Genomic DNA, 21584 nt, shown 5'->3' with positions numbered 1-21584 from the left:
AGAACCACTGCTCTTTGTCAAACACAAGGCCCACGGGCCGAATCACCCAGAACATGGTGAAACTCCATTCTGCCACCTCCGCCTCTCACCCTCCGCTTTCCTGTTATTACTTGTAAAAACAGAAGCCTTCTGTGTTCACAAGGGACACAGCTTTGCTCTCAGAGGCTCCCAGATCCAACAGATCCTTGCACGCACGTCAGGGACAAATCTCCAGAATCAGAGAGGCAACGATCTCCCTGCAAGCTGAGGTAAAGCCGCTTACACACGAAGGTACTAGAGCCAGGCAAAGTAGAGGAGAGAAATGCGAGAAAGCTTTGGCTAGGTTGGGGCTGCACACTGTGCATACTCCATCTCTAAACCCTGCACACAGCACACCCCTGAAACCTGCACTCTGTACACAGCACACCACTGAAACCGATTACATAAAGCACTTCTAAACCCTGCACTCTGTACACAGCACACCACTGAAACCTGTACATATCGCACTCTTAAACCCTGCACTCTGTACATAGTGCAACCCAGATACAACCCGCTCTTTGAGGGCAACACCCTGCTCCAGAGTGTGTTCTGCCACAACATAGGCTTGCCTGCAGAAGTACTTACTTGCTTTCCATCTGATTGGTGGCCGAGCTCACTGCATCCCTTAGGATACCATTCTCTTGCTTCAAGTGGGAAAGCTGGTTCTCCAACTGCTCACGCACCTGCTGAAACTACACAGGGGGGGGGGGGGGGGGCAAGATTAATTCTCCATATACATCTTATACTGTGCTATACCAAACTAAACAAGCATCTTATGAAAACAGAATTCTTCCCTCCCAGTATTATACTGTATATCCACCAATACAACAACACATAAAAATCAAACTCCAACTTAAAAGTAATCTTGGATAGAGTGGGGAAGGTTTTAAACAAAGTTATTTTTTATTTTTATTTTTTCGTTTTTATATTTTAAAGTTGTACAACTGTATTAGGCCTCATGCAAACTGGACATTATAAAAAAAAAGCCAATTACGTTAGCTGTAGAGTGAGTTTTTCAGCGTTATTTGTAGTAACGTTTTTTTTTTTGTTTAGCTTTTTAAGTCTACAGACTAAGATGGCATTAAAGTTCATGTGCGTGTAACGGCAGGTGTCCCAATACTTTTGACAATATAGTATACTTTATTAGGAGCATCTAATGTGGAGAATAATTTGCTACTCTGCATTTTAATGACTGTTCTCCATAAAAACTATAAATCTAACAGTAATAACAGGAGTAGCAAAACAAAGTAGGAGAAATAAGCTGTCCGGTTACATGGAGCATCTCATTTGCCTTTTCAGGTGTCAACGTGACTCGCTGTACACACATCGGCCTCTTGCTCTAGGGGGGGGCAGGATTTATTTACAACAGTACAGCTATGCACAGGTACGCCCAAGGATGCCTCAAAGGCACCATCTGTTCTCAGATTACATTCTGTCTTGGTATTAGAGGAAGCTGAGCCACAGTTGAGTCCATATCCATAAACATAACATCCGTGCTTAAGGTTATTTAGAGCAACACCGGGGCTAGATATGTCACCAATAAGAAGCCGATGACGAGGCAATGTGCTGTAGTGTACAGCAAGATGAGCACAGCCTTACACCGCTAATAGAACTTCGCACAAGAAAAACTGAGATGTATGATAGAGAAAAACTCAACAGAAAATTCAAAATTTTGGGTTATCCCTAGAAATGTAATAGAGAGGAAACCTTCCAATGAGAATGCTGGTTCTGGTGACCTGGGGGGAAAGGAGTTCCCTTAATTTGCATGGGTTTACTCTTACTTCCTGTTTTTGCTATGGGACAGGAAGTGAAGGGAAAAAATCCCAATGGGACACAGCTGGCACAAAAAAACCTAGGGGGTATAAACCCTCCCTTACTCCATCCAAAACAGAAAAACATTTTTCCTATTGTTTGTTTAAAAGGAATAACTAATGTAATAAACACAGCAATCTGACTGGACACATCAGAAGCACATACCGTATTTATCGGCGTATACCGCACACTTTTTTGCCCTGAAAATCAGGGCAAAATCGTGGGTGCGCGATATACGCCGATACCCGCGCCGAGTTTAAATACTGCGCCAGCATAAACCGAGCGCAGTACACTCGTGTATAGTCGGGCAGTCTCGGCTCCTCCCGCGCTCACGTCCTGGACGTACAGGACGTGAGCGCGACAGTAGCCGAGCCTGCCCGAGTGTACTGCGCTCGGTATATGTATTCAAACTCGGTGCGGGAAACGAGCGAGGACGACGCCGCAGAAGGACGCCGGACCGGACGTAGAGGACACCCGAAGCCGCAGACGGACCCGACGAGGCCGCCGATGGACGCCGCGCAAGACACCAAAACTGTAAGTACAAAATCCTTTTTTCCACAGGAATTTCTGGCCAACTTTAGGGGTGCGCGCTATACGCGGGAGCGCGTTATACCCCAATAAATACGGTAAATCAAACAGGCAGTCACTAACAAGACTATGGGCAGCTTTCTATACTCCAGAATGGGAGTCCAGCATGTCTGTATTACGAAGAATTGGGCTGCATTCACACCTAAGCATTTTGTCGCCTAAAGCGCGACGCTCAAAAACGCTAGAGGGGGAAAAAATACATTATTCTCTATGGAGATGGTTCACATCTCCACACCAAAACGCCTGACGCCAAACGCCTGAAGCTCAAACAAGTTCCGGACCCTTTTTTGTCTTGCGAATCGGGCGGTTTGGGCGTTTTTCAGCGTTTCCATTTCCCATAGAAAGTAATGGAAACGCTCGATTCAAGCGACTAGCATTTAAAGCGACATAACGCCCGTAGCAATCAATAGAACATTTCACCCAGGCAGAAGATAAATAAAATCTACCAACATAGCAACAAGTGATGAAAAGATGATAAATTTTCCTATTGGCTAAAATAAAAAACGTCGAAGTACAAAAACGTCGGACGACGCTGTATGCAAACGCGCAAATAAGCATGAAACGCCGGAAAATGCAGCCTAAAACATCTTCCCTGCGCCACTCGAATCCTTTCCTTACCTTAACTTGCATTTGCTGAACGTCCTGGAAGCTGCCGTGTAATTTGCTTTGAAATACTCCATGTTCCTTCTCCAGCACGCCGATCCGCTCCCGAGCCTTCGCTTCAACCAAACTGGACTTTTGTTTTTCACCTACCAATTCCTTTGATGAGAAAAATTGAAAAGCTACAGGTTAGGATACACAAGACAAGAAATGATGCATTCATTACACACCACTGTCAAGATGTCATAACGCAAGAAGGATTCCTATATAACAAAGTCAAAAGTAACCCAAAAGGGATTTTTTTTTTTTATTAGTAATGGCGGCGATCTGCGATTTTTATCGTGACTTTGACATTATGGCGGACACATCGGACACTTTTGGGACCATTGTCATTTTTACAGCGATCAGTGCTATAAAAATGCACCGATTACTGTGAAAATGACACTGGCAGTAAGGGGGTTAACCACTAGGTGGCACTGAAGGGGTTAAGTGTGCATAGGGATGGGCTATGTGCGACACAACAGTGATCACAGCTTCCAATTACAGGAAGCTGTGTACACTGTCCTGTCACTAGGAAGACTGGGGAAATGCTAGTTCTTCCTCACCGTGACACGATAGCGGGTATGCCCGCGGTCATCGAGTCCGCGGGACCTGCGGTCGGAGTCACGGAGCTCCCGACGGGTGGGCGCCCACAATGCCGGCTTTTTAAAGGGCAACATATATATACGTGTTTCTGCCTGTCCGTGCCATGCTGTCGACATAAATAGTGGTGCGCTGGTCGGCAAGCAGTTAGAGAGGAGCTCCAGTCGTGTTTTTTGGTGTGTGTTGATTACAAGTCAGCAGCTACAAAAAGTGTAGCTGCTGACTTTTAATAAAACACACACTTACCTGTCCCATGGTCCAGTGATGGGGTTACCCGAACCATCACTTCTCTCCCATTCCTCTCCCTGGAGCCGGAATTTCAACTGTGGGCACCTCGCTGTGACAGCTTGCGGCTTTAAAGACGGGTGTGCGCTGCGTATCCTGAATGGTCTGGCAGTCTTCTGGGACCTGGGATGTATCCCAGAAGATGGAAGGGAGGGGGAGAGGAGAACATCCGCTCAGATTGCTTTGTCAAAAACAATCCCCCACCCCCCCACAAAAAAAAAAAGAAATAGTAAAAAAAAAAAAGTAGGACCACCCTCCTCTTAATGTTTATCAGAAGCTACAGAGATTTAATCCCAAGCGATCAAAGGAAAAAATTGGGAGGAAGGTAACCTAAGAGCCGGTTCACACAGGGGCGACTTAGGATCCGACTTGAAGTCGCCCCAAGTCGCGCTGTTGAGAAAATCAATGGAAGTGAATGGAGCCATCTTAACCACTTAAGGACCGCCTCCTGCACATTTACGTTGGCAGAATGGCACATGCACGTACAGGTACGTCCTGTGCTAGTACCCAGCCATGGGTCACGGACGCGCGCCCGCGACCCGCTCCGAAGCTCCGGGACCCGATCGCTGCTGGAGTCCCGCGATCGGTCCCCGGAGCTGAAGAACAGGGAGAGCTGTGTGTAAACACGGCTTCCCCGTTCTTCACTGTGGCGGCGTCATCGATTGTGATGACCTCACACCTACAGCCACACACCCCTACAGTTAGAAACACATATTAGGTCATACATAACCCCTTCAGCGCCCCCTTGTGGTTAACTCCCAAACTGCAATTGTCATTTTCACAGTAAACAATGCATTTTAAATGCATTTTTTGCTGTGAAAAAGACAATGGTCCCAAAAATGTGTTAAAATTGTCCGAAGTGTCCGCCATAATGTCGCAGTCACGGAAAAAAAAAAAAAAAAACGCTGATCGCCGCCATTAGTAGTAAAATAAAAATGCAATAAAACTATCCCCCATTTTGTAAACGCTATAAATTTTGCGCAACCCAACCGATAAACGCTTATTGCGATTTTTTTTTTTACCAAAAATAGGTAGAAGAATACGTATCGGCCTAAACTGAGGGAAAAATGTTTTTTTATATATTTTTGGGGGATATTTATTTTTTTCAAAATTGTCGCTCTATTTTTGTTTATAGCACAAAAAAATAAAAACCGCAGAGGTGATCAAATACCACAAGCTCTATTTGTGGGGAAAAAAGGACGCCAATTTTGTTTGGGAGCCACGTCGCACGACCGCACACAGCTGATTGTGGTTTGATTAGCCATTGGAAAATCGCCTGTCCTGGAGGCGACTTGAAGTCTCCTTGTAAGTCGCGCTGTGGTTTACGCGCTTAGATCGTTTCCAGGTCGCCTTGCAAAGTCGCAGCCAGACTCTTGTTGCCCCTGTGTGAACCGGCTCTAAATGTGTGATCACACAGCACTAGATAAACAAATATAACACAAATAACAGTACTACAATAAACCAGCAAATATGATAAAGCAAGTTTTCTGCTATATACTGTATACATTATGTTGTTATGCAAATATTACATTAGATTTTTTTTAAGAGTATCCTTAATATTGTACACCACATAGGTTTGTCCTACCATAACAAAAATGATTCTAACGATTTCGACATAAAAAAACAAAAAAAAAAACAGAAGTAACGTCATTACCAAGATAAATAATTATTGCATCAAACCTGCCAAAAAAATTCTTTATAATGAAGGAAATGTTGAGCAACTGCTGTGACTACGACTTTCCACTGTACCCACCAAGACATGTACTTTCCATACCGCTCACTGCTAAAACTCAACCACTCCAAACATATACCAGTTTAGTTTAAAAGCTTCAAATTTCAGCCACATATCCACTCAAAGACATGGCCCAATAATCTGCAAGGAATATGTCCAACCCTATCGGAACATCATTACGTGGCACACCAAAATTGCTGGATTTGGGACATTAATATCTCCGTTAAGCCATGTACACTAAAGTTTTTTTTCTGTTCAACCCAACGTTAGTACAGCAATCCCCCTCGCTGAGCAGTTGGGTTCTGACAGGGGGAAGCCCTGCACCCTCATCTTCCTCTTGGCTCATTATTACTACTTTATGATTATTATCTCCATGGGGAACAGTACTGTGAAGGAGAGAGGATGGGCAAACTTTACGAGGAGGTGTTTCAGGATAAATATGTATTTGGTCACGTCTACAGGCTTCTTGGAGAACCTAGATATACAGTCTGCTTAAGGCAGGAGGAGACAAATGCAGACACAAAGTAAGTTTCACATGGTGATCTAAAACAGGGGTCTCCAACCCCCGAGGTCGCGGCCCACTACCGGGGCGTATCGTCTCTGCAGTCGGACCGCGAATGCTACGGGCGGCATGAGAGAGCAGGGTGGGTGAGAGAACCCAGTGCATCAGAGGCGGGCGAGGGAGCCCAATGCATCACAGAAGTGGGAAGGTGAGAGAGCCCGGTGGATCACAGAGGCATGTGCCCGCCTCGCTGCCACCCTCACAGCGCTGGTGTCGGATGTACTGCGGGGGAGCAGAGAGATTACATCTCTCACCGCCGGCCCTGCATCACCGCTCTCCTCCAGTCTCCTGCCCTTACTGGCACGTATCTGGTGGCGGGCAGCGTGGCACGTATCTGGTGGCGGGCAGCGTGGCACGCATCCGGTGGCGGGCAGCGTGGCACGCATCCGGTGGCGGGCAGCGTGGCACGCATCCGGTGGCGGGCAGCGTGGCACGCATCCGGTGGCGGGCAGCGTGGCACGCATCCGGTGGCGGGCAGCGTGGCACGCATCCGGTGGCGGGCAGCGTGGCACGCATCCGGTGGCGGGCAGCGTGGCACGCATCCGGTGGCGGGCAGCGTGGCACGCATCCGGTGGCGGGCAGCGTGGCACGCATCCGGTGGCGGGCAGCGTGGCACGCATCTGGTGGCGGGCAGCGTGGCACGCATCTGGTGGCGGGCAGCGTGGCACGTATCATTCCTCATCTGGTGGCAGGCAGCGTGGCATTCCTCATCTGGTGGCAGGGGACGTGGCAAGTGACATTCCCCATCTGGTGGCAGAGGGGGTGGCAAGTGACAAGCTGCATCTGGTGGCAGGTGACACGCTCAGGGCTCCCATTGGTTCTGCATTATGGCGGGTTGAACCATTTAATTTTATATTACAAAGTAATAATAGAACTAATGCGCTTTAATCATCCTGACACCATAACAACCATAGTGCCATGATGATTGAAGTGCCAACACCAGCTATTGCTCCGATAAATTGCCCGTGAGAAATCGCTGAACCCCCACGAGCGCCCTGAACCCAAACTATCCTTAACCCCCCTGGGCCGTGGCACAATTTTCATCAATGTAGCCGGTCCCCGATGCCAAAAAGGTTGGGGACCGCTGATCTAAAAGATTACTGAAGCTGCAATAAAGGTCTAATGCCTGAAATGTTTATTTTATTCCCCAAAGACACAACTAGAGCGCACGGTTCAGACAGAAAACATTACCTGTGTGAGCTGCTTGCACTGTTCCTTGATGATTGCAGCCTCATCCCTGGCAGAAGCGAGCTGCTTCTCCTTCTCTTGCAACTGCAATGCAGCAGCTGGGCCTCCCTTAGTAGCCTAAAAGAAATGAAGAACCAGAGTGAAAAGCTGAAACATTCTTATAATAGACTTACTACCCATACTGTAATCCAGCCATGAGTCCCGATGGGAGGTAACAAACAATGGCATAACAAAAAAACTAAAATTAACTTTATGTTTAACCCAGCAGGCTAAATGGAAGAAGAAAAAAAACACGGAGGAGCTCACTGTACTAACTATGCAATGTTGGTACATAAATCTCCCCACTGAGCTATGGTGTTCTTTACATAGTCCGGTTATGGGAAAGACACAAGTTCATCTAGTTTAACCAATAAAAGGGAAACTGCCCCCTCCGTAAAAACACATTGGTCAGCGCAGGTATCAAATAGCTGATCAGATGCTGGTTTTCCAGGGGGACCCGTTCGACAGACGCCGGCCATTCTGCCCAGGCTGGTATACATAAGGGCCGAATGTTGGCCAGTTTCTGTTGAACCAGCCAATATTCGACATGTATGTACCAGTTTTAAAGGGTAAGTTCACCTTTACAGAAACATCTGTAAGGTGAACTTACACTGGACCCCCCTCCCCCATCCCCGCCGGTCCCGCTGACGGGTGATCTCCTGCTAGGAGACCACATATAGCCGCCTCACCAGTTTGTGGCTTAAAAATCCCCCTTTTTTTTTTAAATAACAAACGTGTCATACTTACCTCCACTGTGCAGTTAGTTTTGCACAGAGTGGCCCCGATCCACGTCTTCTGGGGTCCGTCGGCGGCTGTCTCTGGTCCTCCCCGCAATTAGTCACCACAGTCTTGCGAGAGCTCGCATGGTGGTCACTAATTGCGGGCGCGCTCCCGTGATACAGCGAGCGGCCATAGCTACTCACTGTATTACTCGGCCCCGCCCCTCGGTGTCACTGGATGTGATTGACAGCAGTGCCAGCCAATGGCTGCGCTGCTCTCAATCCATCCGCTCTAGCCAATCGGCGGCCAGGCTGAGTGGCGAAGAGGATCGCAGGACTTTCGAGGGGTCAGGTAAGTATAAGGGGGGCTCGTGGGGGGGCCGGCAGTATCAGATGTTTTTTCACCTTAATGCATAGATCGCATTAAGGTGAAAAAACATTTTCCTTTACAACTCCTTTAAAGGGGTTTTCCACCTTTTTTTTAAGTTTATTAAAAGTCAGCAGCTACAAAAAGTGTAGCTGCTGGCTTTTAATAAACAGACACTTACCGGCTCCAGCGACGCGCCGGCCGGGGCTCCGCTCCTCGCCCCCCCTCGCCGGCCGGCGTCTTCATTCTAAGTGTGGGCACCCGGCAGTGACAGCTTTCGGCTTCACGGCCGGGCACCCACTGCGCATGCGCCGTCCGTTTGGACAGGCGCTCGCCTACAGGGAGGGGCTGCAAGAAGGCGATTAAAGCGGTGGTTCCCCTAAAAATAAACTTTTAACATTGCTTTTCCCACATTAATTACGATTAGAATCGGCTGGTTTTATTAAAAAAAAAACGTCCGTACATACCGTTTGCTATATTCGTTCTCACCGCCACTTCCGGGTACGATGCTGGCGGTGGGCGTTCCTAATTGATGGACAGGCATCCGACCGACGCATACATCGCGTCACGAGATGCCGAAAGAAGCCGAACGTCGGTGCGCATGCGCCGTATAGAGCCGCACCGACGTTCGGCTTCTTTCGGCATCTCGTGACGCGATGTATGCGTCGGTCGGATGCCTGTCCATCAATTAGGAACGCCCACCGCCAGCATCGTACCCGGAAGTGGCGGTGAGAACGAATATAGCAAATGCTACGTACGGAGGTAATTTTTTTTTAATAAAACCAGCCGATTCTAATCGTAATTAATGTGGGAAAAGCAATGTTAAAAGTTTTTTTTTATGGGAACCACCGCTTTAAGCTAATCGCCTTTCCAGCCCCTCGGCGGAAGGAGGAAGTGGGACAGGAAGTCCCCTTCTCCTGAAGCCCCCACTCCCCCCCCCCCCAAAAAATTACATGCCAAATGTGGCATGTAAGGGGGCGAGGAGTGGGTTAAGCGGAAGTTCCATTTTTAGGTGGAACTCCGCTTTAAGTTCCACAGTAAGTATAACAAGCATGCTATGCTACATATACAGACTGATTTTACCGTTGTGGGTTTAGTAACACATTGAGGTGGGCAGCACAGTGGCAAGCACTCCTACCTGGCAGTACTAGGGTCGATCGTTCGAATCCTAACCATGGCAGTACCTGCATGGAGTTTGCATGGGTTTCAACATACCGCTGGTATGGTCAAAAATCTATATTTTGCTTTTGGCTGAATCTGCACTTCTTTAAAATGCAGCCATGTGGTGCCATCTATTTAAAAGCGCTTCTAATATGGCAATTTGTAAATTGTCTGGAAACTTAATACAAAAAACAACATGGATGCAGTACAGCCAGTAACTCTTCAGCCATAAAGAAGCTCATTTGAATTTTTTCCTTTACACTATTAACTGCCAACAAAACGACAATAGGCAAATGACAGTCTATGGAAGCCATTGTGATATTTCCGGCGGAGGCTGGCACAAACTGTTCCACAAAGCTGGAGCTCACCCAAGCCTAGAATGGATCCCACCCACATTCCAGATTTCTATTAGTTAATCAGGAAACACCACCAGGAAATAGTCACTGGAAAGAATGGGCTAAGAAAAAAATTGTGCTTTCTTTCCCAAGTTTTCAGCAAATGGCGATCAGCATAAGAAACAAAGTAATGATATACGGAGACGCTCCATACTTTACACATGGCATAGTATACTTATCTGGAACATGGTACTAAACTATGTAGGGTCATTTTATAAAAGGCATTTACTAAAGACTACAGATCACCGTTCACCTGCTGACAGAAAACTACTACTACACTTCCAATACACATTTCAAATAGTAAAACTAATAAAAATCGTTAAAGCTGAATGCCAGCCTTAAAGGGTCACTAAAAGGAAAAAAAATGGTTTTGCTGAAATGACTGTTTACAGGGTATAGAGACATAAAAGTTAACTGATTCCTTTTAAAAATGATTACAAATAGATAAAAATCAATCATATAATGTGCCTGCAGGTTAGTTTCACTTTTAAACTACTTTCATGTTCCTGTGAACTAGAGAGACACACAGAACAAAAACAAACAAATCCAGGGCAGTGTTTTGTTTTTAAAATGAATCTGATTGGTTCTGTTAAGTTTTAGACACACAGTAATGACAGCTTAGACCTACAGTGAAAAGCTCCCAGTACGATGGTTATAAGGAGCCAGACAACCAGGAAGTGTGGAGATCACAGCATAATTACAGCAACTTCAAAGCAAAAAAGGAACAATAAGGACATGAAACCAGTACTGCAATAAGGTAAAGAAAGCTATTTAGCTAAAAAAAAAAAAATCCTTTAGTGATCCTTTAAAAATGACTTACTCGGATTAAACTGCACACTGTGAGCATCTTATAATGTACATTAGTAGCTGCAGCAAGTCAGATATCCTATGTGGACGTTACCTAGAACAGCCTGCCAAGAAACACCCACTCCTCCAGACCGACATCCACTTATCAAGGCATTATGATATTTTCACAATTCCAATGCCAATGCCACTGTTTGCATCAGAGATGAGCATTCTTAAGAGAAGTATTGAGGCAGGGAGCAGAGATGCAAAATAGAGCACCCTGCTGGCTCCTCCCACCAGCCATGATCTGCCTATATAGCAGAAGGCAACACGGAGACCCAGTGATGACATCACAGGGTCTATAAAAAGTGAAGAAACTGGAGAAGGATTTTTAAATTTCTTTAAAGCGGAGGTTCACCCAAAAAAACATTTATATCAGACCAACTTCTTTAGACTTGTAACATGTACAGTCCCATTTTTTTTTTTAGGCTGTACATACCTTGTAATGTATATTTCCAATCCTTAAAGTTCCCCTAACGTGAAAGATCCTTCAAGGACTGCGCAGGCGCAAACTTGCCGACGGAAATCTCCAAAAATCGCCCGGCATCCAGGTTCATTCTTTAACATCCCCGTGGAATGGAGGATGTTAAGAGCCAGGAGGCCGAGCGAACGGAGCAAGCCGTCCGAGCGAAGCGAGGACGTGAGGCCGACTGGCCACTTTCCTCGAAATCAACGTTGCCCTGGATGCCGGCCGAGGTTCGGAGATTTCCGTCGGCAAGTTTGCACCTGCGCAGTCCTTAAAGGAACTTTCTTGTTAGCCGGAACCATATCGGCAGATCAGATTGCGCCTGCGCAGGAACTTTCATGATAGTCGGAACCATATCGGCAGATCACCGGCTTCTGGGTACTTCTCCCCGCGGGAGTAGGAGTTTCTATTCTGAGGAGGCATGTCATCTGGGAGGTCGCCCAGATGATTGACGTCTTTTCAGAAAAAGTTCCCCAACGGCGGATAAGGCCCCGCCCCCGTATTGTGTAGGCGCGTCTGAGTCACAGCGTTTCCGAAAGAAGCCGAACATGCAGAGCTGCTAGTCGGCTCTAAACGGTGCCTGCTCTATAAGCCTGCGCCGTATAGAGCCGACTAGCAGCTCTGCATGTTTGGCTTCTTTCTGAAACACGCCTACGCAATACAGGGGGTGGGGCCTCCTCAGAATAGAAACTCCTACTCCCGCGAGGACACCGGACCCGCCGAAGAGGACACCGGACCCGCCGAAGAGGACACCGGACCCGCCGAAGAGGACACCGGACCCGCCGAAGAGGACACCGGACCCGCCGAAGAAGGATGCCGGACCCGCCGAAGAGGACACCCGAAGCCGCAGAAGGACGCCAGACCCGACGAGGCCGGCGATGGACGCCGCGCAAGACACCAAAACTGTAAGAACAAAAATAACTTTTTTTCCACAGGATTGGGGGTCACTTTGGGGGTGCGCGGTATACGCGGGAGCGCGTTATACCGCGATAAATACGGTACCTGCTGCATAATTATGTATGTGCAAATTTTAAAAAGACAAAACCCAATCCAATAATCTTCAGACCTTCTAGCTACACAAAGGGTACTTAATGTCCACCTTGATAGCAGCTCGCCCCCCCCCCCCCCCCCCCATTAAAAACATCACCTGGCTACAGGAAAAAAAGTAATCACGAAATTCAGTTTCAGGAAATATTGGCAGCAACATGCGTCATCTTACCTTATGTATCAAGTCCTTTACAGAGCTGGATTTGTCTTTCAGCATCTCCACCACAGACATGGCCTCATCATCTGATAAAATAATGCTCCTTATGGTGGTAACAAAATCCTTAAACTTCACTTCAGCGTTTTCTGAAAAATAGTAACAAAACTGATATTATAAAAAGGAAAATATACACTATGCAGAAGAAACGTTTCAATTGCAAAATATTTTTCTTTTGTAATTTCACTTCATCTTACACATGCACAAGGCTACCTCATTCATTCCAATGGTGACGCCCATACTCTATAAGACTGCTGAAGGCCGCCATGAGTTTGGCTCCCCATAGGAATGAATGGAGTTGCTTGAGGCATATGCAGAATAAAGACAGCCTGGCTACTTGAAGAAAGGTTGTGCAGAACAGCAGATTGAAAATAGTTGAAACCAGCCAGTGGGGTGAACTCAGGGGTGGGGCCATGCCATAAAGAACAACTTGTACCAAATGGTCAAGTCAGCATTAAAGGGGTTGTAAAGGTAATTTTGTTTTCCCCCTAAATAGCTTCCTTTAGTCCTAGGGAGGGGGCGAGCACGACACTCCACACCAGGGAGAAAGCCTCGCATTACTGTGGGTAGTTACAGACAGAAGAACAGGAAGTGAGGATTTCTCAGAAGAAATAAGGACATTTAAAAGCAAAATCGAAGGATGAGGTAAGTGAAGGAGGACTGCACTAAGGTAAAGGAAGCTATTTAGGGGAAAAAAATGTTACCTTTACAAACCCTTTAAAGAATAAAGTAATAATTATAAAAAAAAAGGAAGAAGAGCTCAGCATTACCTTTGTGCTCACCTTTGTCGGTAACGTTCTTGCCCTTCTTACCGACACTCTTATGGGTCACTTCTTGTATCCCCACTTTCTCAAAGTTCACAACTTCCTTCTTTTCTACCAGAGTTGGCTCAGAGTTGTCCATCAGGGGGATATACACAGTGGGCTTAATTAGTGGTTCATCCACCAGTGCTGAAACCAGAGACACAATTGTGATTAAATAAAAACTATATATTGTCTTCATAATTTACAACTGATAATTGCAAGAAAATATAATTGAACACTTTATAGTGGCCAAACACGGCGAAGCACTGCCAGATCAAAGAGCCAACGTAACGTTTTGTTTAACGCTCCCAATTCTATTATTAGGGGGGGGGGGGGTCTTACTCCAGAAAAAAGAATGGCGAGGCGGCAAGTATACTGCGCTGGCCATTGTTTAATAAGAGCCAGCCCAGAGTTCGCCTCCTACCTCAAAGTTGCTGTTCTCGGAGTAATCAGCTGCTCATAATACAGGGGTACTCGGTGCACCCTAGGGTAAGGATGAAGCGTGTTCGTAACCTGCACGTGCAGAGCCTGCCAGGAAGTCAGCACTGCGCTGATCGCAGTGAGACATTTTCCCTGATCCGTGGCTGCAGAGATCGGGAAATATCTCACTGCCTGTGATTACCGCACGTGCGGGTTGCAAACATCCTTACCCTAGGGGGAGGACGCTGCACTGCCCCATACAGGCTGGCAGATACTCAGGATAGATCTAGGAGACATAAGGAATTTTATTATATTAACCTTGATGGTATTGGTTAATAGATCATGTCCAGTGGGAAATGGCACTAAAATAACATTTTACAATAGGAGGCCACCCTGGCAGTCATTTTTGCTTTCCTTTTAAATACATTTTATAGAAGTTGTGTTGGAATTTTCCATATATATCCACCACACAGTCATGAAATCGTTACTTGACATTTCTATAATACTCAATTCTCAGATATCAACTGTGGCCACTTCTGAATGTAGTCTTAAATGTGTTGTAAAGCTTCGTGTTTTTTCATCCTAGCCACATGCCGACCGAGCCATAGCCGAAAGACGACTACAGCGCGGCCGGGTTATTCTGGGAGGGCGTCCTCCCAGAATCTTGCTCCCGGAAATATCCGTGACCGCCATGTCTAGAAGACTTGGCGCATCACGGTAAATGGAGGCTGATAGCAGCTGTTTACCACGTGATCGCTCCGTCAAATGGCGGAGCGATCACTTGTAAACAAACCGGCGTCATGTCAGGATGCCTCCTCTCTCTCCCATCTGTGTACCGATCGGTACAGTGGGAGAGGTGAGGGGGAGAGATCGGTGGCAGCAGCGCTGTGGGCTGGATTTGTAGTGCCCACAGCGCTGCTCTGTGATAATTGCAGTCACATCCAGCCAGCAATCTCTCCATGCTCAGCCATACCCTGTAAGACCCAGCCATATCCTGCATACCTCTTCACTACTCCTGGCCGCTCCCCCATGTCGCGTGCCCCCCCAGCTAGCTATGGAGGCAGCCGAGCTGCAGCTCCGTGTGTCCATTCAGACAGCTGCCGGTCGGCCCCACCCCCTCTCTCTCCCGATTGGCTAACTCACTTTGACAACCACAGGAGCCAATGGCGCCGCTGCTGTGTCTCAGCCAATCAGGAGAGTCCTGGACATGGCTGCACAGAGATGGGGCTCAGGTAAGTATCAAAGAGTTCTGGGGAGGCTGCTGCACAAAGAAGGCTTTAAATGTATGCATACGATAAAAAAAAAAAAAAAAACTTCTGCCTTTACAGCTCCAAAAACACCTTCTGTGTGCAGAAGCCCCTCCAATTACTTATCTGAGCCCCATCTCGATCCAGCGATGTTGTAGGAGTCTCTCAGCTGGCCAGGACTAATTCTCCTTATTGGCTGAGAAAGCAGCGGAGTGTCATTGGCTCCCGCGAGAGAGAGAGAGAGATGAGCCTCTGTTTTTGGATAAACACACAGAGCGGACGCTCGGCTCGGGTGCCCCCATAGCAAGCTGCTTGGTGTGGGTGCACTCGGCAGGAGGGAGGGGCCAGGAGTGCCTGCGAGGCACAGAGAAAAGGAGGATCGGGGCTGCTCTGTGCAAAACCATTACACAGAGCAGGTAAATATAACATGTTTGTTATTCTTAAAAAATAAATAAAAAACCAACACTCTACAGGTACCTGGTAACTCCTTTTCTAGGAAAGGAAGTCTTCCAGGGCAGCATCAGAGATAGGCTCCTCCCACAGGAAACACAAAGTCCACCATTATAAAAAGACTGCACATACCCGCTTGCCTCTTTATTATCAAAGTACCATTGGAAGAGGCGATTATCATGCTTTTCCAGCCAACTCGAATAATTTCCCCTTTTCCTGCTCTTTTTTTTATTACACTCCAATGATACTTACGGTTCTCCGATTTCTGTTTCTTTTTTGGAGCCGACTTCTTTCCTGACCCAGATTCCTGGGGCTTCACCTCTGCCATGGGAATGACCGATTCCTGCTTCTTGGATGGCACCACCTGTTCATTTTTCGGTTCTGGGCTAATCGGGGTGTCATCTAATCAAAACAAAAGCAGATGTTGTATTCAGAAAAATAACCAAATAGCCAGACTTTTCCGAAACCAGTATAATGAAATGATTTCTCAATGTCTGCATGAATTCCTGTAGCTCTCATTTATTTTGGGGGGAGAAGGGGGGGTGTCAAGCGTTTAACCAGCATGCAAGCACAATATATAAATTATTGGTTATTCAGAACAAACCACACAAGGAACTAATACTGGGCTTAACCACTTGCCTTTTGGACATTTTTAATTTTTATCACATGTGAAAATATGTATTGTTATCCAGAAACTACTGTAAACTCCCAAAAAAAATTCTGAAAGCAGAGACCCTGGAGAATAAAATTTTGGCATTTGTACAACTTTTTGCTATTTATTAAACACATTTTCGAGAAGAAAAATACACCAACATGAATTTTAGTACAAAAAGTTTCAAAACAAATTTTTGGGTAAAATATAAAAGTGTTCACACTTGAGAAAGGAGCGCGCAGGACTCTCCACAGACCAGCGCACGCTCTGAAACGCGTTGTGTACCTTTGTGAACCTTGTCAGCCGACGCCACCATCCAGCAGATGAGCGGCTTGTCCAAACAGCGCTCTTACACAGCTGCAGACTCGGCTCTCCCGGCTTCAGAACTGAGATCTTTTCACAGATTGCAGGCACAGCCCGGCTCCACTTGATTACCATCACTTCTATTCCTGTTCCTGCTACTTTAAATGTAAGTGTTGGATACCTGCACCTGTTACTATAATTAAACCAGATAACTTAGGCGCTTTTCCTGTCTTTCAAGATTATTCATAGCGGTCAACAACCCCAATTCCAAAAAAGTTGGAAAATCTAAATATAAAACAGAATGCAATGATTTGCAAATCTCATGAACCAAAATGTTACTCGTATTAGAAAATACTGTATTTATCGGCGTATAATAAGTTTAAGAGGGAGGTTTCAGGGAAAAAAACTTTCCACAGCCCCCTACGTATAAAACGCAGGCACAGTTTACCCTCTATTTTCAGGGTAAAAAAAGTGAGTGTTATAGGCCAATAAATACAGTATATAAACAAGTTTAAAACTGAGAAAATGCACTATATATATATATATATATATATATATATATATATATATATATATATATATATATAAAATATTTGTGAAATTTATCGCAGCAACACGTCTCATAAAAAGTTGGGTGGGGCCATGTTTAGTGCAGTGTAGCATTCCCTCTTAACAATCTGCAAACTTCAGGGAACCGAGAACAGTCACTGAGTTTTCCGAGAGGAGTGCTGTCCCATTCTTAGCCAATATGGGATTCTAACTGCTCAACAGTCCTGGATCATCTTTACTGTACTTTTCATTTTAAGAAGCGCCAAATATTTTCAATTGGCGAAAGGTCTGGACTGCAGGCAAGTCAATAAATTTTCTACTGCAAAACCATGCTTGCATGTGAAAACTCCAAACCTTATGTCAAATTGGATTATAAATAAATAACTGAATAGCTTTTCCCCAAAAAGTGTTAAACTACTGTGTTAAAAAGAAAAAGTGATAGGGGGCGCTAGGTAGTGTACCCACTGTGTGAATGGGCCAGTAGTTAAGCTAAATAGAACAATTAAGACCATAGATAAAACATGGAAGACAAGTGGTTAAAAATTTTTGGAGAGAATAAAAATCACAAGCGTCTTTAAAAGTCCGTAAACCTTCAGTGAAATAACTTCAAATAGCCAATGTGCTTGAATAGAAGAGCTTGATTGAGAAATCCTGCGGTTTGTTTAAAATAGGGAAGCGTCCCGATGGCGTAAAATGAAATGTACGAAATGGTACATTTTCTCATTTTAAACATTTGATATGTTTTCCATTTGCTTTTGTGAAAAAATATAGTTTTATGAGATTTGTAAACCACTGCATTTTGTCTTTATGTAGATTTTACACAGCATTTGGAATTGTGCTTGTACATAATAAAAATGAAAAAAGCAACAATTAGACATTCCCTGAAAAGGTATTACAGGTATAGTTGGCACTCTGGTCACAATAATGCCCTAAAGATGGCTGGCAGGTAAATGTTATCAGTTATCGCACTCCCTTACCATGTTCTAGTAGGCTTGTCCTGCCATAATTCCATATCTTATCCCGCTTAATACTGCGCGACACGCCGTTTCCTTTCATCGGCTTACAGCCAAGGAAGAGGGTCAAGTAAACAGACAGCTCTTTTTTTTTTTTTTTTTAATACTAAAAAAGTGACTGCCTTATTGGAAAGCAAACATTTTAAACCGAAAAACCAATGAGGCTTTTCACAGTTAGGATCCAATATCCTGAAGGGGAAGTCCACCCAAAACTACTCTTTTTAGTAGGGTTGTCCCAATATCACTTTTTTAAGACCGAGTACAAGTACCGATACCTTTTTTCAAGTAAATCTTCATAGGCGACGTTTAAAAAAAATCTACAGGTTGCATGTTTTGAGTTACAGAGGAGGTCTAGGGCTAGAATTATTGCTCTCGCTCTACCAATCGCGGCGATACTTCACATGTGTGGTTTGAACACTGTTTACATATGCGGGCGCTGCACGTATGTGTTCGCTTCTGCGCGCAAGCTCGTCGGGACGGGGCGTGTTTTCTGGCTCCTAACTTTTTTAGCTGGCTCCTAGATTCCAAGCAAATTTGTCAAACCCTGCTGTACCAGGTCCACAGCCTCTGGCCAACTCCTGTACCATGTCCACAGCCTCTGGCCAACTCCTGTACCATGTCCACAGCCTCTGGCCAACTCCTGTACCATGTCCACAGCCTCTGGCCATCTCCTGTATCATGTCCACAGCCTCTGGCCAACTCCTGTATCATGTCCACAGTCTCTGGCCAACTCCTGTATCATGTCCACAGTCTCTGGCCAACTCCTGTACCATGTCCACAGCCTCTGGCCATCTCCTGTACCAGGTCCACAGCCTCTGGCCATCTCCTGTACCAGGTCCACAGCCTCTGGCCATCTCCTGTACCAGGTCCACAGCCTCTGGCCATCTCCTGTACCAGGTCCACAGCCTCTGGCCATCTCCTGTACCAGGTCCACAGCCTCTGGCCATCTCCTGTACCAGGTCCACAGCCTCTGGCCATCTCCTGTACCAGGTCCACAGCCTCTGGCCATCTCCTGTACCAGGTCCACAGCCTCTGGCCATCTCCTGTACCATGTCCACAGCCTCTGGCCATCTCCTGTACCATGTCCACAGCCTCTGGCCATCTCCTGTACCATGTCCACAGCCTCTGGCCATCTCCTGTACCATGTCCACAGCCTCTGGCCATCTCCTGTACCAGGTCCACAGCCTCTGGCCATCTCCTGTACCAGGTCCACAGCCTCTGGCCATCTCCTGTATCATGTCCACAGCCTCTGGCCATCTCCTGTACCAGGTCCACAGCCTCTGGCCATCTCCTGTACCAGGTCCACAGCCTCTGGCCATCTCCTGTACCAGGTCCACAGCCTCTGGCCATCTCATGTACCAGGTCCACAGCCTCTGGCCATCTCATGTACCAGGTCCACAGCCTCTGGCCATCTCCTGTACCATGTCCACAGCCTCTGGCCATCTCCTGTACCAGGTCCACAGCCTCTGGCCATCTCATGTACCAGGTCCACAGCCTCTGGCCATCTCCTGTATCATGTCCACAGCCTCTGGCCATCTCCTGTACCATGTCCACAGCCTCTGGCCATCTCCTGTACCAGGTCCACAGCCTCTGGCCATCTCCTGTACCAGGTCCACAGCCTCTGGCCATCTCCTGTATCCCAGGAGAAAGCGGGGACCAGTTCCAAAGCGCCGCGGGAATCGTGCATGCGCAGTAGGGTACCAGGCAGTAAAGCCGCACCGCTTCACTTCCTGATTCTCTCACAGAGGATGACGGCAGCAGTATCCGAGGGACGAGCGATTGCTTGGCCTCGGCTGCTGACATCGCGGCCGTGCTGGACAGTTTAACCACTTAAGCCCCGGACCAATATGCAGCCTAAAGACCCAAGGTGTTTTTACAGTTCGGGACTGCGTCGCTTTAACAGACAATTGCGCGGTCGTGCGACGTGGCTCCCAAACAAAATTGGCGTCCTTTTTTCCCCACAAATAGAGCTTTCTTTTGGTGGTATTTGATCACATCTGCGGTTTTTAGTTTTTGCGCTATAAACAAAAATAGAGCGACAATTTTGAAAAAAAAGCAATATTTTTTACTTTTTGCTGTAATAAATATCCCCCAAAAACATATATAAAAACATTTTTTTTCCTCAGTTTAGGCCGATACGTATTCTTCTACCTATTTTTAGTAAAAAAAATCGCAATAAGCGTTTATCGATTGGTTTGCGCAAAATTTATAGTGTTTACAAAATAGGGGATAGTTTTATTGCATTTTTATTTTTTATTTTTTTTTTACTACTAATGGCGGCGATCAGCAATTTTTTTCGTGACTGCGACATTATGGCGGACACTTCGGACAATTTTGACACATTTTTGGGACCATTGTAATTTTCACAGCAAAAAATGCATTTAAATTGCATTCTTTATTGTGAAAATGACAGTTGCAGTTTGGGAGTTAACCACAGGTGGCGCTGTAGGAGTTAGGGTGCACCTAGTATGTGTTTACAACTGTTTGGGGGTGTGGCTGTAGGAATGACGTCATCGATCGTGTCTTCCCTATAAAGGGAATGACGCGATCGATGCGCCGCCATAGTGAAGGACGGGGAAGCCGTGTTTACACACGGCTCTCCTCGTTCTTCAGCTCCGGGGAGCGATCGCGACGGAGCGGCTATAAACAAATAGCCGCGCCGTGGTCCCGGATCGCTCCCCGAGCGGACCCGACCTCCGCATGTAGCGGGGGGGGTCCCGATCGGACCCCCCACCCGCTAATAGGCGAGGACGTACCTATACGCCCATGTGCCTGTACGTGCCATATTGTGGACGTATATGTACATGGGCTGGTCCTTAAGTGGTTAAGTGTCAATTTTTTAAAAGCCAGCAGCTGCACTATTAGTAGCTGCTGGCTTTTAAGGAAAAAAAAAAAAATACAAATTCGGATGCATCTCCAAGTCAATAAGTAAGCTCCGAAAAGTCGGTTTGTAGCTTGCACAGCACTTAATTTTACCTCTGCCAGCAGCTAAACAGAGCAGTGGGGGAAGCAAGGAAAAGCAGAATACGATGCTGTTAGGAAAGAGGTATGGGGGCAATTAAGAGAGTCTCTAAGACCCTTGAGCAAAAGGAAAGAAAAAACACAAACAACATTAAAATGCATCTAATCTTTAGGTCCCAATTCATTTCTTTTGTGCATGCTCTACTAATACATGTATGTGTCTGCCATATAATGCTTTTTTAAAGGTTCAGTTCTCCTGTACAAAAACTGTATACACATTAAGGGGTGTTTCTAGATAAAAAATCAAACTGTACACCTCTCGCTAAAGTTGAATAATGCCCTTGGCTATAGGTGCAGGCCATTTACATACCTCATGAAGCCTGACCGGATTACTCCCAGGGCGTTACTAAGATGCTGCTAGGCGAGGCCTAGTCATTACAGTTCTCCTTCACAGGAGTAAGCTCTTCCCGATTCAAACCCCCTCACAAGCTCTTACTCTCCCCCC

The 21584-nt window shown here is 46.3% G+C and overlaps 1 protein-coding gene across 7 annotated transcripts in view; it reads right to left on the bottom strand.

Moving 5' to 3' along the window:
- Positions 1-21584, bottom strand: part of KTN1 (kinectin 1) — a 168060-nt gene that overhangs the window by 94552 nt on the left and 51924 nt on the right. For 4 of the 7 annotated variants that reach the window (XM_040333965.1, XM_040333963.1, XM_040333966.1 and 1 more), the window contains exons 3-8: positions 15854-16003; positions 13452-13631; positions 12640-12770; positions 7431-7544; positions 3037-3177; positions 604-710 (exon numbers count right to left, since the gene is read on the bottom strand). In XM_040333965.1, the coding sequence (XP_040189899.1) occupies positions 604-710; positions 3037-3177; positions 7431-7544; positions 12640-12770; positions 13452-13631; positions 15854-16003 (823 nt within the window). The remainder of the gene's footprint in view (positions 1-603; positions 711-3036; positions 3178-7430; positions 7545-12639; positions 12771-13451; positions 13632-15853; positions 16004-21584) is intronic. The other 3 variants (XM_040333969.1, XM_040333964.1, XM_040333968.1) reach the window with 1 other exon arrangement.

Source organism: Rana temporaria, chromosome 13, assembly GCF_905171775.1.
Source record: "Rana temporaria chromosome 13, aRanTem1.1, whole genome shotgun sequence".
Lineage (NCBI taxonomy): Eukaryota > Metazoa > Chordata > Amphibia > Anura > Ranidae > Rana > Rana temporaria.
This window is presented reverse-complemented; position numbering and strand designations above follow the sequence as displayed.